Source organism: Procambarus clarkii, chromosome 21, assembly GCF_040958095.1.
Source record: "Procambarus clarkii isolate CNS0578487 chromosome 21, FALCON_Pclarkii_2.0, whole genome shotgun sequence".
Taxonomy (NCBI): domain Eukaryota; kingdom Metazoa; phylum Arthropoda; class Malacostraca; order Decapoda; family Cambaridae; genus Procambarus; species Procambarus clarkii.
This window is the reverse complement of record NC_091170.1, coordinates 19723678-19742669: the sequence shown is the minus strand read 5'-3', so window position 1 is coordinate 19742669 and position 18992 is coordinate 19723678. Positions and strand designations below refer to the sequence as shown.

The 18992-nt window shown below is 41.9% G+C and overlaps 1 protein-coding gene across 1 annotated transcript; it reads right to left on the bottom strand.

Moving 5' to 3' along the window:
* Positions 1-4171: 4171 nt before the first annotated feature.
* Positions 4172-15454, bottom strand: LOC138366932 (neuropeptide-like protein 33). Its single transcript, XM_069328205.1, has 5 exons — positions 15386-15454; positions 13058-13287; positions 10382-10474; positions 10040-10086; positions 4172-5705 (listed from the first exon to the last, which is right to left on the bottom strand). The coding sequence occupies exons 2-5, from the start codon at positions 13263-13265 to the stop codon at positions 5676-5678; spliced, it is 378 nt and encodes a 125-aa protein (XP_069184306.1). The 5' UTR covers positions 13266-13287; positions 15386-15454; the 3' UTR covers positions 4172-5675.
* Positions 15455-18992: the final 3538 nt, after the last annotated feature.

Genomic DNA, 18992 nt, shown 5'->3' with positions numbered 1-18992 from the left:
CCATTCTATTTATTTACTTAAGTCATTTAATTGTATAAAGATATCAATACAAAACTGCTCCATTCCTCAACTTTATAAACGTTCTTATATTATCTGGTCAAGGTATTCACCAGTTTGTTATTACAAGGTAGGTAGGTAGACCTAGAATTTATAGCATATTAAAGAAGAAGTTCAGTATATACATTAGATATGTCATGAGGAACTGTTAAGCAAAGATTTCTTATGATATGCCTGACAACTGTTACAGGTGTGTGTTTACAGTTCTCTTGTAAAGATTGTAGTCAATTATATTTAGGGTAAACAACTAAACACTTTGGCCAGACAACTAAATGTCATAAATGAAGCATGTCAGGAGTCCAGTCCCAGGAGACTAGTCCCAGTAGACCAGTCCCAGGAGACCAGTCACAGGAGACCAGTCCCAGGAGACCAGTCCCAAGAGACCAGTCCCATGAGACCAGTCCCAGGAAGGAAGTCTTCTTATCTCCCACAGAGTCGTGAACCCGTCGTCCATCAACCACCAAAATGAAGGTGTTAATGGTTATCTTCCTGACGGCTGTAGTGATGAACATGGAGGTCACATGATGAGCATTTGCCCAACGCCACAGTGGTGAACATGGAGGTCACAGCGGTGAACGCTGAATTCGCGCGTGCCTTTGTATGTATTAATGTGTTAATTGTTATGATGTTATTTATACTAACAACTGCTACATTAGTCGTAACAGCAGCAGCAGCGGTGGAAATATAAGTATTAATTATTGTTATGTTAGCTGTACTAACGAGCAGCTGAAGTAGTATTAACAGCTGCAGCTTTGTCAGTGGAAGTGTTAATAATTTACTAATATTAATAATAATGTTATTAATAATGGCAATAATGTTGTAATAGTGTTAGCTGTACTAACAACAACAGTATTAGTAGCGGTTGTGGCGTTAGTTGTACCAACACTAGTCATAAAAGTAGCAGTAGCAATGGTTGTGTAAGTGTTAATAGTTGTGGTGGTTGCTGCACTAACAGAAAATGTGATCTCATCATCACGAGCAATGGTAGGGAAAGTAGGTCTTGTTGTCTTAATAGAAATATTAGTCAATATTGAGATAGAAAATGTAATTATAGTTGAGAGGGAGAGTTTCGAAACTCCTTAAAACTAGATGAAGGTCTAAAGCCACACTTGGCACGTTATTAGAACCTATGATATTCCCCGTTGAGCGACATTACAAGTTACATTCAGGATTACTAATCTTTCTAAAGAGACCTGTGTATTAAGTCAGAGAAGAGAGAGCAAGAATTTGGATCGATATAAATAAGATCATGAGGAATTCAGAAAACTGATCATTGGATATACTTAAAAAAAATGAACAAAAACAGATGTAATCCGAGGTTTTAAAGGAATGCGAGGAAGAGCTATGATATCCACTGAGGGTTAGTTACAAAATATCGCTCTAGGATGCGAAACTTTTAAATCCTATGGAAAATTTTGAGAAAATATAATCCGGCATTAGGGAAGCTCTGTTGTGAATGTAAACCTTATTGTTGCAAGTGTAGTTCTCAGGACGCGGGAAACATGCTTTTTGACGGAAATAGGAACAAAATATGAATGTCAGCAACATGATATACGATGTGAAATACAAACACAAACATAAGCACGTGGTATTAACAGCCTTTTTTGTTTAACATTTGGTGATATTTATGTTATTTTACCATGTGTTACAGATAAGGTTTGTGGCAACAGCACAACCTGTGTGAACTGCCTCAAAGCCCTGAAACTTTCAAAGGAAATCATTAAGGGCTGCGTAGGGTCCAGTAAGTATCTTTCACACCTTACGATCTTCCTCACCTTGACTAACATACAGGTGGTTCCACGTTCCTCACCTTACGTGATACAAAAGTGGCTCTGTCTTAAATGAAACTTAAGTGACACTATAAGAATGCTAATTAATAATATAATTTTAAACATTAAAAACAATAATAGTATTGCTAAGAATTTGAACTGTTTAATTCACTGCCGTATAACCTCTGTTAATTTACTTAAGGAGACATAAGGTAAACATTAACTAACACATTTAATATTTCCAGACTGCACCAACGCAGCGACTGCGAGCACCTGCATCACCACAGCTAAGGTACGTCATGTGGCAACACTTTACAAATATTTAACACCTGACTACCTCAACCTTTGCTGTCTCCCACCGTTTAATCTTTTAACACGACACAAACGTGAGAGAAAGTCGTGGAGCCCACGCGTCCTGAACGTGTTTTTCTCTCGTTCTCAACTCTGGTAAAGCCACTGTAGTGACTTTACCTCATATGACTCCATTTCTCTGTCCAGGATCTCAGTTCCTCTAGTATTACTCTTGATATATTATTAGGTTTTTGCACTTTGCAAAATACTGATCGTACATAATACTCCCATTGAGACCATTGTTCTAATTAACGCATTAACAAGAATAGGAGAGAGAGAAATTCGTCACGAAGAGCTGTGGTGTTAAGAAAAACTCAATCATACTATATTTTGGTCAGAAAGTATCAGTTAGGTGTTTGCAATGAAAATGGGCTTGACCGTCTAGGGTCAGTCAATGGACTGATCCTCGACGAAACATTTTCAAGAAACAATTTGGAATTAGTTCTTTCTATAAGGTGAAATTCATGTATTTGTAAATGGCTAATAAATGGTTAGCGAAATCTAAGTAATATAATTATATTATATTCTTGCTCTCTACACGTATTCGCCGTTTGAAATTACGCTTTTTTATACCGAAAATATGCAAATTTCTGAGAGCAGCGATGGGTCACATTTTGCCCCAGCCTCCCCTATAGTTGTCAAAATATTCCAAACATCCCAAATTCGACGCTTGAACCATATTTTGGAGCCAAATTCTGGCACTTTGCACGTATTCGCAGTTTGAAATTACGACTTTTTATACCGAAAATATGCCAAATACTGAAAGCTACGATGGGTCATATTTTGTCCAAACCCCCCTACAGTTTTCAAAATATCCCAAACATCCCAAATTCTACCCTTGAGCCATATTTTGGAGCCAAATTCTGGCTCGCTGCACGTATTCGCAGTTTGAAATTACGACTTTTTATACCGAAAATATGCCAACTACTGAACGCGCCAATGAGTCACATTTTGCCCAAATCCTCCCTGCAGTTTTCAAAATATCCCAAACATCCCAAGTTCGACGCTTGAGCAATATTCTGGAGCCAAATTCGGGCTCTCTACACGTATTCGCAGTTTGAAATTACGACTTTTTATACAGAAAAAATACCAATTACTGAAAGTGGCGATGGATCACATTTTGCCCAAACCCTCCCTGCAGTTTTCAAAATATCCCAACATCGAAAATTCGACGCTTGAGCCATATTTTGGAGCCAAATTCGGGCTCTCTACACGTATTCGCCAGTTTGAAATTACGACTTTTTATACCGAAAATATGCAAATTTCTGAGAGCAGCGATGGGTCACATTTTGCCCAAACCCACCCCTGTAGTTGTCAATGTATTCCAAACATCGCAAATTCGACGCTTGAGCCATATTTTGGAGCCAATTTCTGGCTCTCTGCACGTATTCACAGTATGAAATTACAACATTTTATACCGAAAATATGCCAATTACTGAGAGCAGGGATGGGTCACATTTTCCACCTACCTACCCTAGGTACACCACACCTAACCACACCAAGGGGTGTATGAAAGCGTATGTACACATCACACTAGGTCATCATATTACACTAGACTATGGATCTCCCCAAAAGGATAATTATTACATCATCTGAAGGTAAAAGCTTAATTAATGGATGTTCAACATCCATTAATTAATTTGTTATTTTTAACAAATTAATTTGTTAATTTGTATAAAAAATCCCGTTCAAATGTACTACCAAGTTAAACTGTAGTACCTAGCCTTACTGTATTATGCGGTCCTATTGTATTATCAAGTCGATGCAAGATAACGATACGAGACCTATATCTTTCCAACATAGAAGCAAGCTGTAATCAAGAATGACGTAGAAATGTAGTACAGTACCACCAGTACCATTACAGTACCACCAGTACTGTAATGTGTCAGTTACACAAACAGGGGCAGTACCTACACTGACGGTACAAACAATTCACCGTCACAATGCAAAGATCACAGGGAAATATTATGAAGGATTTATTAAAAATAAAACACTGTCAAATGCAAATTTATTTAACGAATGCATGAAATACAGACAATTGCATACTGCACAATAATTGCAGATGAAGCAGCTGTGGGGTAGTGGTTGGGCTTAAATGTCGCCGAATGAGAGAGATTCACTTTGCTGCTACAGGATGCTGGGTGCTGTTGAAGAATGCTGCTGTTCTTAATGCTGCAGTATGCTGTCACTGCTGCAGTATGCTGTTACTGTTGGAGTATACTGTTACTGCTGCAGAATGCTGTCACTGCTGCAGTATGCTGTTACTGTTGGAGTATGCTGTCAGTGCTGCAGTATGCTGTCACTGCTGCAGTATGCTGTCACTGCTGCAGTATGCTGTCAGTGCTGCAGTATGCTGTCACTGCTGCAGTATGCTGTTACTGTTGGAGTATGCTGTCAGTGCTGCAGTATGCTGTCACTGCTGCAGTATGCTGTCACTGCTGCAGTATGCTGTCAGTGCTGCAGTATGCTGTCACTGCTGCAGTATGCTGTCACTGCTGCAGTATGCTGTCAGTGCTGCAGTATGCTGTCACTGCTACAGTAATGCTGTCACTGTTGGAGTATACTGTTACTGCTGCATGTATGCTGTCACTGTTGGAGTATACTGTTACTGCTGAAGTATGCTGTTACTGTTGGAGTATACTGTTACTGCTGCAGAATGCTGTCACTGCTGCAGTATGCTGTCACTGCTGCAGTATGCTGTCAGTGCTGCAGTATACTGTCACTGCTACAGTATGCTGTCACTGTTGGAGTATACTGTTACTGCTGCAGTATGCTGTCACTGTTGGAGTATACTGTTACTGCTTCAGTATACTGTCACTGCTGCAGTATGCTGTCACTGTTGGAGTATACTGTTACTGCTTCAGTATACTATCACTGCTGCAGTATAATCTCATTGCTGCAGTATACTCTCACTGCTGCAGTATGCTGTCACTGTTGGAGTATACTGTTACTGCTGCAGTATACTCTCACTGCTGCAGTATACTCTCACTGCTGCAGTATACTCTCACTGCTGCAGTATACTCTCACTGCTGCAGTATACTGTCACTGCTGCAGTATACTCTCACTGCTGCAGTATACTCTCACTGCTGCAGTATACTCTCACTGCTGCAGTATACTCTCACTGCTGCAGTATACTCTCACTGCTTCTTTTATTGATATGTTAATCACATTGTTCTTGTTATTATTCTTGTTTATTGCTTCATCTCTCCTTCCTCTTCATCAGCCTCAACCTTCATATTCATATCGGTTTAATTAATATTTTTTTTGTATTTTTTTGGTATTATTTGTATGCTATTTATTCATTTTAATGTTAAGATTCTATACACCAATTAATGAGGAGTAAAGTGGTGGACAGAATCCTGTCAGGTGGTCGTTGATTGGTCAGCAGGTGGAGGGCAGCCGTGACGTCATGGTTAATTAGTCAGCAGGTGGAGGGCAGCCGTGACGTCATGGTTAATTAGTCAGCAGGTGGAGGGCAGCCGTGACGTCATGGATGAACTAGCTTCCGGCTGGGAAGCAACCGGTGTTCTGTGGGGGGGGGGGGGTGTTAGAACACAACCTAATAATATTGTGAACAACACACAACTAGCAGATTGTAACAAGGTCAGACAATTTGAATTGTTACAAATATGCAAATTTCTCAAATTGGTTTTATTATAAATGTCAAATATTTTTAGCCTTACCTTATTCACTTTATATTTTTATTTATCTATGGTTTAGTGGCATGTTTAATACACCAAGGGATGTGTGGTGTATTAAACATATAATACAGGGATTATACATAAACAGGGAGGTATAATCTGGTACTCGATGCGAGGAGCACTAATAGTATACTTCAGTCCAGGAGTACGTGCAGGATTTAAAGTATACTTACTGTTAGTTCAGTAAATTACAGATATCTAATGATTTTCCAGAGGTTAATGGGTGTATCGCCCAACGCGAAAACAAGTTTAATCTGTTCAGTGCCCTTCAGTAAACAGCTAAGTTAACAAAACGCGTAACTTTACGTAATTGTATCCAAATCCGGTGGCTGAGGAGAATGATTGACGGGGTTCACTCAAGTTGACAAGGGAGTAATACACACTCAACTTGTATGCCGGAATATTGCCCCACTGGTAGGACAGTATTACCACAACAATCTGTTTATATCAGCATAAACAATGTAACCGAGTAATGTAATTTTTACCCACTCAGCTTGGTTATGAGAGGAACGCTAGGAACATTACTCACGCTTCTTGAAATTTTTTATGATCTCTCTCTCTCTCTCTCTCTCTCTCTCTCTCTCTCTCTCTCTCTCTCTCTCTCTCTCTCTCTCTCTCTCTCTCTCTCTCTCTCTCTCTCTCTCTCTCTCTCTCTCTCTCTCTCTCACTCTATATATCTGTATATATATATATATATATATATATATATATATATATATATATATATATATATATATATATATATATATATATATATATATATATATATTGTGACGATAATCTCTTTCAAGAGAGATTGAGCCTGCTCTTCCCTATATCAGTCACGTCATTCTACAAGTACAAGATGCTACATTCAAGATACGTCCACCAGTAGCACAAAACGTTTTGACCAGGAAGCAAAGCGTACCCTGCAACACCCGTCACGCCGGCTCGCCGCCCGTCTTCAACGAGCTAACTACCCATTCTCCGCCTGCCTGCTCCTGATTGGCAGGTGTATCGCCAACAGCACACCTGCATCTGCACTCACGCCCTCTACCTGAGTCGACGTCTGGGCCAGCTCAAGCCGTCCTCCTCAGAATATTCCTGTGCTCTTAGAAGTTGACATCTCTCTCTGGTATACTAAGCCCTGGCTGTCGTATACTAAGGGAGGTAGCAGCTATAGCCAATATTCTCGGCACCTGATTATTATTGCATTACAAAATTATTTTATTGTAGAGTAAATTTTCATATCTAGTAATTATTCATGATGTTTTGTTTGTTGACTTGTTTTGAATTTTACGTAAGCCAAGGGATTGTCTTTGTTCATATTTTGTTTTCTAAAGTAATTAAAATTTCATTGTTTATATTTTGTGTTTTGCGTGTCTTCCCATTACCTTACCACAGACAAACAGGCAAGCAGTCTCTTTTTTTTGTAAGTGTGACCAGGCATTGACACCTGCCATTGGAGGACTGCCGAACATCAACACTCCAACACTTTACCGTCACAATATATATATATATATATATATATATATATATATATATATATATATATATATATATATATATATATATATGACTGAAAACTCACACCCCAGAAGTGACTCGAACCCATACTCCCAGGAGCAACGCAACTGGTAACTACAGGGCGCCTTAATCCGCTTGACCATCACGGCCGGACAAAAGGAAGTGATAGCCAAGGCTATTTGAACCACTTCCCTGCCGGCAACTCGGATGGTAATCTTGGGCATAGCTTTTCACCAAATCACCTCATTCTTTGGGGCACACGTGAGGAACACAAATGCGAACAAGCCTGAATGGTCCCCAGGACTATATGATAGCCTTGGCTATCACTTCCTTTTGTCCGGCCGTGATGGTCAAGCGGATTAAGGCGCCCTGTAGTTACCAGTTGCGTTGCTCCTGGGAGTATGGGTTCGAGTCACTTCTGGGGTGTGAGTTTTCAGTCGCATATAGTCCTGGGGACCATTCAGGCTTGTTCGCATATATATATATATATATATATATATATATATATATATACCGCGAAATGCCCAAAAGGTTATTTGAAAACGTTTTCACTAATCTAAGTCAAAAGTTAAAGCAAAGTTGGTGGAATATACTAGCCATTTTCTATACTTTGGAAGCATAAGCTATTAAAAAATAATACTCATAACCAAAGCATAAAAATTTAAGTTACATTGTCTTTCACTTCTGACAGTCGTACAACTCTACGGATGTGGAAACCCACGTTACACTAACAAAATGAAACGTCTAATTTAATATATATATATATGTCGTACCTAGTAGCCAGAACGCACTTCTCAGCCTACTATGCAAGGCCCGATTTGCCTAATAAGCCAAGTTTTCATGATTTAATATATTTTCTCAAATTTTTTTCTCATGAAATGTTAAAGCTACCTATTTCATTATGTATGAGGTCAATTTTTTTTATTGGAGTTAAAATTAACGTAGATATATGACTGAACCTAACCAACCCTACCTAACCTAACCTAACCCTATCTTTATAGGTTAGGTTAGGTAGCCGAAAAAGTTAGATTAGGTTAGGTTAGGTAGGTTAGGTCGTCGAAAAACAATTAGTTCATGAAAACTTGGCTTATTAGGCAAATCGGGCCTTGCATAGTAGGCTGAGAAGTGCGTTCTGGCTACTAAGTACGACATATATGTATATATATATATATATATATATATATATATATATATATATATATTAGTATACTCATTTATTAAATAATATGTGGTTACTATTAATTATTATAAATATTTTAGATTAAATAATCTGTCCTTAACTTTAGGACAGATTAATAGTTTTATATCTAATAAAGACAACCTGTTTTTAATTATTGTGAAGTCTCAAGAAATAATAATGTTCATGGTAATTATTTGTAGTGAAGCTAGTGAACTATAGCCAATTTTGAAATATAAATTTGACTCTTAAACTATTAGGCTTAAATAGGCTATTCATATATTACAAATGAATAGTCTATTAATACAATTAGTATATACATAAAACGAAAAAAAAGAACGGACACTGAAAAAAAGAGTATACAGCTCAGAGTTCATATGCCCTATATAAAGATATATAAAGGGGATATATATACACCGATATATGCAACCAATGTTTCGGTGTATATACACTGACAGTTTACCTTAGTCCTGGATATACGTCCAGGATTAAAGTATTCTCGCAGGATGATTAGTAAACTATTGTCACGGTCTTAGTAACCCACTTGAAGATGATAAGCCTTAACAACATAAATCCAACCACAAACCAAAGTAGAAAAAACTAGGAAGATATATATATATATATATATATATATATATATATATATATATATATATATATATATATATATATATATATATACAGCGAGCGATGTATCCTGCTTCTCGGTGCATATAACCTGAGAGTTAACGAAAAACATGACATATCTTCAAAACATGTATACTTGCTGATTAGTTAGTAAACTATTCTAGTACATCCTTAATAACTCTCACCACGTGTGATGGGCCTTAAGGTTTACATGTATCGGTTTACATATAATGTATAACATTGCTATGGGGTTATTTGCCCATCACTTGACAAAATAATGGCAGACGCCCGCTGCTCCGGATATATTGATGACGCGACGCGTGAGTTAGTAGAGTCTCCCCTCAAAAGTGTACCGATCAGGTAATTTTAGGAGTTACCGCTCCTTTTAAGACATTATTGTAATAGTTACATCATTCTTGCTACATTTAATATGCATAACATATTCACACCAGTTTGAAGCTGCAACATTATAGATGTACAGTAACGAGGCTGTTCACACCTAAAAAAAAACTAACGACTGCGATCGAAAACGGGGATATAAGATTTAGTGTAAACAATATTTAGAGGGGGATAACTAATGTATTCGCTGGTCTGTCCTAGCTGAAATGACACCTAACTTAACAGTTCGTAAGCCTTAATTTTTACTGACTTACCTTTCAGTATGCTGTTCTGACCACTGACTTAACTTTCCCTGAGCAGTATTGATGAATGACTTACATTTTCGTAAGTAGTACTGACCAGTGACTTACATTTTCGTAAGTAATACTGACAATTGACGCGTTTCCGTAAGTAGTAAAGTAGTCATGACCACTGACATAAGTTTCCGTAAGTAGTATTGACCAATGACTTACATTTCCGTAGGCATCATTAATGCAAGTGATGGTATCATTACCACACGCTGGAAAAAAAAAAAAGTTAAAATATATTAACCCAAATATGTATCGGTTAAAATTAAATTTATTTATGCGGGAGTAAGATTATTCTAATAAAGATTCTTATTATAGATATTTTATTATCATAAATATATTATTATTAATATTATTATAATTAATAATAAACTATTTACTAATTATATACACATACATATTGTAAGATCATATTTTTTTCTGCTGCATTATATTAGTAATACGGAGCCAAGGTGAGGAAGATGGAGCCACCTGTGTGTCGGTCAACGTGTGGAAGACAACACTCACTTGAGTTGAACACGCAGCGATGGATGACACCCCAGGTCATGTTGAGGTCACGCAGACACTGCTTGCACGTCCCGTTACCGTCACACAGCTGCCCTGTAAGACACCCTGTGTTACCCCGCGAGGTCCACTAGCACACATCTGTTGCCGCTTCACACATGGTGTGAAGCGGCATCCTATGCTATCCTACCGTGACGCACCCGTGCGGTAGGACGGGTGCGTCACGGTAGGATAACGTGATGGTGATGTTGTATTGCGTCTCTCACTGTGTTTCTCGTGTGTGTGTGTGCGTGTGTGAGTATGTGTGTGTGTGTGTGTGTGTGTGCGTGTGTGTGTGTGTGTGTGTGAGTATGTGTGTGTGTGTGTGTGTTTCTCGTGTTTACCACAACAGAGAAATCATACTAACATATATTAATGAGAAAATCAACTGGACATCTGAGAGGACTCGAACCTATGAACGAGATAACCCCAGCGGATGACGCTAACCACTGCACCACCCTAACGCGGTTCTCTTTGGTCGCGGGTTCGAATCCCCTCCGAACTCCAAGGGATTTTCACACAACTAATAGCATTACTAGTAATGATATTGTTACAACTAATTACGTTACTGCTACCGCTAGTATTGCTGCTGGTGATAACCTTACTGGTGTCTGCTTGTGTCGTAACTGGCAGTGTCCTGACTGGCAGTGTCCTGACTGGCAGTGTCCTGACTGGCAGTGTCCTGACAGGCAGTGTCGTGACTGGCTGTGTCGTGACTGACAGTGTCGTGACTGGCTGTGTCGTGACTGACAGTGTCGTGACTGGCTGTGTCGTGACTGGCAGTGTCGTGACTGGCTGTGTCGTGACTGGCTGTGTCGTGACTGGCAGTGTCGTGACTGGCTGTGTCGTGACTGGCTGTGTCCTGACAGGCAGTGTCGTGACTGGCTGTGTCGTGACTGACAGTGTCGTGACTGGCTGTGTCGTGACTGGCAGTGTCGTGACTGGCAGTGTCGTGACTGACAGTGTCGTGACTGGCAGTGTCCTGACTGGCAGTGTCCTGACAGGCAGTGTCGTGACTGGCTGTGTCGTGACTGACAGTGTCGTGACTGGCAGTGTCCTGACTGGCAGTGTCCTGACAGGCAGTGTCGTGACTGGCTGTGTCGTGACTGACAGTGTCGTGACTAGCTGTGTCGTGACTGGCAGTGTCGTGACTGGCTGTGTCGTGACTGGCTGTGTCGTGACAGGCAGTGTCGTGACAGGCAGTGTCGTGACTGACAGTGTCGTGACTGGCTGTGTCGTGACTGGCAGTGTCGTGACTGGCTGTGTCCTGACTGGCTGTGTCGTGACTGGCAGTGTCGTGACTGGCTGTGTCGTGACTGGCTGTGTCGTGACTGGCAGTGTCGTGACTGGCTGTGTCCTGACTGGCTGTGTCGTGACTGGCAGTGTCGTGACTGGCTGTGTCGTGACTGGCTGTGTCGTGACTGGGGCAGTGTCCTGACAGGCAGTGTCGTGACTGGCAGTGTCCTGACTGGCAGTGTCGTGACTGGCAGTGTCCTGACTGGCAGTGTCGTGACTGACAGTGTCCTGACTGGCAGTGTCGTGACTGGCTGTGTCGTGACTGGCAGTGTCCTGACTGGCAGTGTCGTGACTGACAGTGTCCTGACTGGCAGTGTCGTGACTGACAGTGTCCTGACTGGCAGTGTCCTGACTGACAGTGTCCTGACTGGCAGTGTCGTGACTGGCAGTGTCCTGACTGACAATGTCCTGACTGGCAGTGTCCTGACTGACAGTGTCCTGACTGACAGTGTCGTGACTGGCAGTGTCGTGACTGGCAGTGTCCTGACTGGCAGTGTCGTGACTGACAGTGTCCTGACTGACAGTGTCCTGACTAACAGTGTCCTGACTGTCAGTGTCGTGACTGACAGTGTCCTGACTGGCAGTGTCGTGACTGGCAGTGTCCTGACTGGCAGTGTCGTGACTGACAGTGTCCTGACTGACAGTGTCCTGACTGGCAGTGTCGTGACTGGCAGTGTCCTGACTGGCAGTGTCGTGACTGGCAGTGTCGTGACAGACAGTGTCCTGACTGGCAGTGTCGTGACTGGCAGTGTCCTGACTGGCAGTGTCCTGACTGGCAGTGTCCTGACTGGCAGTGTCGTGACTGGCTGTGTCGTGACTGGCAGTGTCCTGACAGGCAGTGTCCTGACTGGCAGTGTCCTGACTGGCAGTGTCCTGACTGGCAGTGTCGTGACTGGCAGTGTCGTGAATGGCAGTGTCGTGACTGGCAGTGTCCTGACTGGCAGTATCGTGACTGGCAGTGTCCTGACAGGCAGTGTCGTGACTGACAGTGTCCTGACTGGCAGTGTCCTGACTGGCAGTGTTGTGACTGACAGTGTCCTGACTGGCAGTGTCGTGACTGGCAGTGTCCTGACTGGCAGTGTCGTAACTGGCAGTGTCCTGACTGGCAGTGTCGTGACTGACAGTGTCCTGACTGGCAGTGTCGTGACTGGCTGTGTCGTGACTGGCAGTGTCCAGACTGGCAGTGTCCTGACTGGCAGTGAATGACGCCGTGCTGTGCCGTCACCGCCTCATGCAAGAAGTCTTGCCTCCTCTGCCGTTGCTAATCAGTACAAGCAACGCTAATAGTTACTTACCAGTGTAGCTAAGTTAATGTCGCACCACACCAACCCCGGAATTACTTACCAATGCAGCCACGATGGCCACGACCAAAACCGCCACCACCACCGCCACCACGACCACCACCACCGCCACCACGACCACCACCACCGCCGCCGCCACCACGACCACCGCCGCCACCGCCGAAGCCCCCACCGCCACCACCACGTCCTTGGGCCAGCACTACTGCCACCATGACAGCATATGAGAGGAACACCGCCAGCATCACTCTCATTTTGAAGGTTGTTGGCCTCACTCTAAAGGCAGAGATACGAAGCGGTTAGTTGGAGCAACATAATGGGTTACAAATTAACGATTTATTTTACCATGGGCGACAGGTTCTGAATGTATGTGCTTGTGTGTGTTAGTGTGTGTGTTAGTGTTAGTGTGTGTGTGTGTGTGTGTGTGTGTGTGTGTGTGTGTGTGTGTGTGTGTGTGTGTGTGTGTGTGTGTGTTTAATATTTATATTTCCTCTTTGTGCCTGCAGGATTGAGCATTGGCTCTTGGATCCCGCCTTTCTCGGCCGCCGGTTGCTTAACGTAATGACTCCTGAGAGAGAGAGAGAGAGAGAGAGAGAGAGAGAGAGAGAGAGAGAGAGAGAGAGAGAGAGAGAGAGAGAGAGAGAGAGAGAGAGAGAGAGAGAGAGAGAGAGAGAGAGAGAGTGAGTGAGTATACTGGAATATCTAGATTATTAAACACTCCTTCGTGAACTTTCATTAGCATGCACTGCAACAGGTAGGAAAGTTCGACATTCTTCTCTTACTGTTCCCTTCGTCAACAAATGAGACACTGCGTTCTCTCTGGCAAGTGTATGTCGTATTTAATGTTCTCTTCTCTCTCTCTCTCTCTCTCTCTCTCTCTCTCTCTCTCTCTCTCTCTCTCTCTCTCTCTCTCTCTCTCTCTCTCTCTCTCTCTCTCTCTCTCTCTCTCTCTCTCTCTCTCTCTCTCTCTCTCTCTCTCTCTCTCTGTATCCCTTATCTGCTCAAAAGCTAGTGTAGACGTTAGACATTAGCCAACATTCTGTCATGTCACTTTAATGCCAGATTAGCGAGCAACACATTATTACGCAATTTATCTGCTCGCCTGAACGCCATCGTAGCGAGTAAGATTAAGCGAGCGAGAGCTAATCACACGTTTGCGCAGACGGATTTCTGCTACGCGGTGCGCGGTTCAGCGAGTCCTAATGGAAAATAATAAAAACAGCGAGCCAATGGACAAAAAAAAAAAAATCAAAATGCTTAGCAACAAGGATTTTAAAATGTCACTGTGACTGATGTAAATATTTTTGCTGATAAAAAGGCCAAAAGGAACTGTGGAATGCTGTTGTATCATCCCACAAACAAAAAACGTAATATACTGCGATTGAAATATGGAAATGACTTTTTATTGATATTGATTAATCCTAATAATTACTTTATCATACCTGGGGTATGGATTTCCTATGGAATTGAATCTGTCAACACTGTGGGATGCTCACTGCAGGATAGGACTTAAATACTTGCATCTGTAAACCTGAATTTTTCGTGCAATTTCATATTGCAAGAAAAAAAATCCAAAAAATTCAAAAAATCCTGAATTCTGTAACCTGAAATTCAAAGTTATCGCTGGATATGCGAATAGAAAAATTGACAGTCGTTAACTCTAATTGTCATGGGATGAAAGATGACGTTGTAAGTTAACGTAACTGCGTGAAGGTTAAACAATTAGTTTTTTGACACTATGCGGAGCTGAGGAATATTCATTTATTTGTCTGAACAAATAAGAAGACTCTGAAGGAACGTATACAATTAACTGGAAAGTAATACGGATATATTTTTTCAGGAATTAATAAAGCAGCACTTTAGATGAGATAACAAATAGATGAGATGAGATATTTGTCTTTATGTAAATATTTCTTCGGTCTTAGACTAGTACTCATGTGATTCACGGTAGTCAAAGAGAGATTAAGGTATTCACCAGTGATCAGTCTGGTTATTTTGTATCTTGTAGCACATGCTCGCACCATCTGACTATAGACATGTTCTTATGGATACACATTGTTTTCGGAAGTAGTTAAAATGTTATATATACTTGGCTATAATTAGTATAATAATACAAATAACATTAATTTATAGGGGGGAAATATTTCATGTTTATCTTATTGTATTTACATATTGATTAAGGCAGGTAATTAAGCACAACTTCACCAAGTTCTAAATAGTTTGAGGACGTAACTTGCCTTCTGACTTCTCCTTTAACACACATTCCACACCGCGCTGTCCAGTCACGCACGTCAAAGATTACGGCAAAATTCTTAGAGAAGTTACGAATGGTACCTACTCCCTGGCCTAACCCGCACCACAGTTCAACACTCACCTCTAGCACAGAAATGGGAACTTCTCCGGCTGGATCGATCGCCTCTTGTGACTGGCGGATCAGTAACGGTCTCAGTTTATATATATGTGTGTGTATGTATATATACATCTCATTACCCCTGTCAAGCTTTCTGCTTGGCTTGCTTCTTCCTGGAACACAGTGTTTGAACATCACATCAATCAGCTGTTGGGGAACTCCTGTTCTCATGGTCATAGTTCTCGTGGTCTAAGCCTCTCCTCAGTGCCCTCTGTACTGCCAGAAGATAGGATGTTCCACAGGCTTGCGAGGCAGTCGTGCATAACTTAGCCTCAAATGGTACGGGATTGTCTCAATGTTCATTTGCACGTGTTTATGGAGCACAGTTCCTTTCATGAACTTCATGTCTATTGGGATCAACAGATGAGTCTTCCCTCCCGCTGGTAGCGTTGGGGACCTTACCTTGAGGTTACCTTGAGGTGCTTCCGGGGCTTAGCGCCCCCGCGGCCCGGTCGTCGACCAGGCCTCCTGGTTGCTAGACTGATCAACCAGGTTGTTGGACGCGGCTGCTCGCAGCCTGATGTATGAATTACAGCCTGGTTGATCAGGTATCCTTTGGAGGTGTTTGTCAAGTTCTCATCTTGAACACTGTGAGTGGTCTGCCAGTTATGCCCCTTATGTGTAGTGGAAGCGTGTTTGTTTTCATGATCGTTCCCAACACCAAGAAACTGCCGTACTAAAGTACCTAATCCTAACGTACCAGATGACCCACGAACAGAAAACGAGACATTATGTCATTTTCGCGAGCAGCTAACATTTTCTAGTATGACAATTTTTTGCCTTAGGTAAAGTATACGTAAAACACGACTGCTGAGCTCTATACTCGTCTGTTGAGCTCTGCACGCTATCCCCCCCACACACACACCTTTGGGACGCTGGGGGACAGGTGTTCCAGGGAGCTGTTGGAATCCCTGTTGCCCAGGTGTGGTAACCAGGGAGAAAGTGTATCAATCCGTACACAAAGTGGGTGCGGGGAGGTCTTGCTGAGGCCGGACGGTGCCGGACTTTTTCCTCAAGAAAGCACTCGGGCTCCTCCTGTTTTGCTTTGCTTGCCTAACCCGGCTGTTCTTGATATTTGTTCCCGCGTAATATATTTACACCGATTGGATCAGGTATGAATTTTTATAGAGAGCATCCTTACCTGTGAAACACGGACGCTGGCTTTTAGGTACCCAATCACTTCCTCTCTAATCTTCCTGGTTGGTTTGAACTGGTTGTATGTACTCGTCGGGGGACACGTGAGGAGAGGCGGCTGCAGTAGTCTCTTGGACACGGTTTATCATGGAGGTCATGACCTGTCTAGGAGGTCATGACCTGGTTAATGAACTGGCTAGTGAATTTTGGGGTTTCTGATCAGAAGGGATTTTGTGGGTCCACACCAATACAATTGAATGTCCTTTTATCCTTACATACACTACATCACTCTTTGATAATCTGTTTGTGTGGTTCATTTGACATTTTTAATACAAGATGATGATGACAAAGAATGGTTAAGGATGTTTCCCCCCTGGATCGCCACAGTGAGGTGCTTAAAATACGAAACTTCAGCTGGTCCTGTTTTCTTGTTTGCGTATTTTTGGATACATATATTTACACATGTGTAAATATATGTATCCAAACACCAGGTGGGATACCTTGCAGTGCCCGTCGACAAGATCTTTCTCTGTGTGTGTGTCTCTCTCTCTCTCTCTCTCTCTCTCTCTCTCTCTCTCTCTCTCTCTCTCTCTCTCTCTCTCTCTCTCTCTCTCTCTCTCTCTCTCTCTCTCTCTCTCTCTCTCTCTCTCTCTCTCTCTCTCTCTCTCTCTCTCTCTCTCTCTCTCTCTCTCTTTCTCTCTCTCTCACTCTCTCTCACTCTCTCTCACTCTCTCTCTCTCTCTCTCTCTCTCTCTCTCTCTCTCTCTCTCTCTCTCTCTCTCTCTCTCTCTCTCTCTCTCTCTCTCTCTCTCTCTCTCTCTCTCTCTCTCTCTCACTCTCACTCTCACTCTCTCTCTCTCGCTCGCTCTCTCTCACTCTCACTCTCTCTCTCTCTCTCTCTCTCTCTCTCTCTCTCTCTCTCTCTCTCTCTCTCTCTCTCTCTCTCTCTCTCTCTCTCTCTCTCTCTCTCTCTCTCTCTCTCTCTCTCTCTCTCTCTCTCTCTTCTCTCTCTCACTCTCACTCTCTCTCTCGCTCTCTCTCTCTCACTCTCACTCTCTCTCTCTCTCTCTCTCTCTCTCTCTCTCTCTCTCTCTCTCTCTCTCTCTCTCTCTCTCTCTCTCTCTCTCTCTCTCTCTCTCTCTCTCTCTCTCTTTCTTTGTGTCTGATTTTGTATCTCTGTGTGACTGTCTCTATCTGAATAACTTCATTTCCAGTAAAGAAAGTCAGTATATATATATATAATACACCCACACACATCCATTTCGTATCTAAGATGTTTCTATGTTCCCCTAGAGTCGAACAACTGACCTATCCTTGGAAATATTTTCAGAAACATTGCCTAACTCTTGGGTACTTATTTCACTGTTAGGTGAAAAGAGCCATTAGGTGAAAGATAACCATTTCTGTCCCGCCATGTAATTGAACCCGGAATCTCGACTGTGATTTGAGAACGAAGCCAACTATGCTGTTTTGTCTGTCTATCTCTCTGTCTATGTGTCTTTTCTCTCGATTATATTTAAATTGAAGAAATAAATGCGTGAGACATTAAATATAAAAATTAATAGAGTTTATAGAAAACGTAGATTTCAGTACACCAGACTTTAAAGGAAGAATGACCAAAAGCTTGAGAGAAATATAACTAACACAAGAGAAAGTGACTGACACTGTTACTGGATGTCGATAAAAAGCTCTAGAAATGTACAGATTATCTCCCTAGATTCTGAAGGAATGTGCAGAGGGACTCAGTTATCCACTCTGGATTTGCCTCAAAGATTTATTGACTCCAAGAGGGAAAAATCTAGCCAATAAATCGAGAAGTCCGACATTGTACCAATAACATACAGAGGGACGGAGAGGACCTAAACTGTGTGCTACACTTATTAACAATTATGACCCACCAAGAACCCACACTAACATGATATAAATCAATGACTCAGTTCGAGCAATGGTTCGAGGCCTTGAGCGATGATTCGAGTCAATTGCTCCAATTGATTTTCTCAAGTATGGTTGTATAGACGTTAGAAAGAGTCATTAGAAGAGATTAAAAGAGCTATACACTAAAATAACTTTATTACATAAACATCAGATTAGAAAAAAAGATAATGCATATATAAAATCTAAGGATCAATGATTATTTTAATTCTTTACTTGGCCTTGATAACAGTGTGAGGTGATAGTCAAATGATATGATTAAGGAGCGTGAGGAAAGCAGTCAGTAACACAAGGTGGAGAAGTCAAGTGAATATTTACAGTACACGGATGTGTACTGGAAATATTAAAAAAAAAGTTGGTATACTGGAAAAGTTGCTCGTCGTCTCTCGCGTGTCGTTGACTCTTCTCTTGACATGAGAGATGGACGACACTCTATCTGCTTCGAGTGTGACACTTTCCTAGTGACGCAGCGAGTCACACCACACGCTCCTGGTGCGACACATCC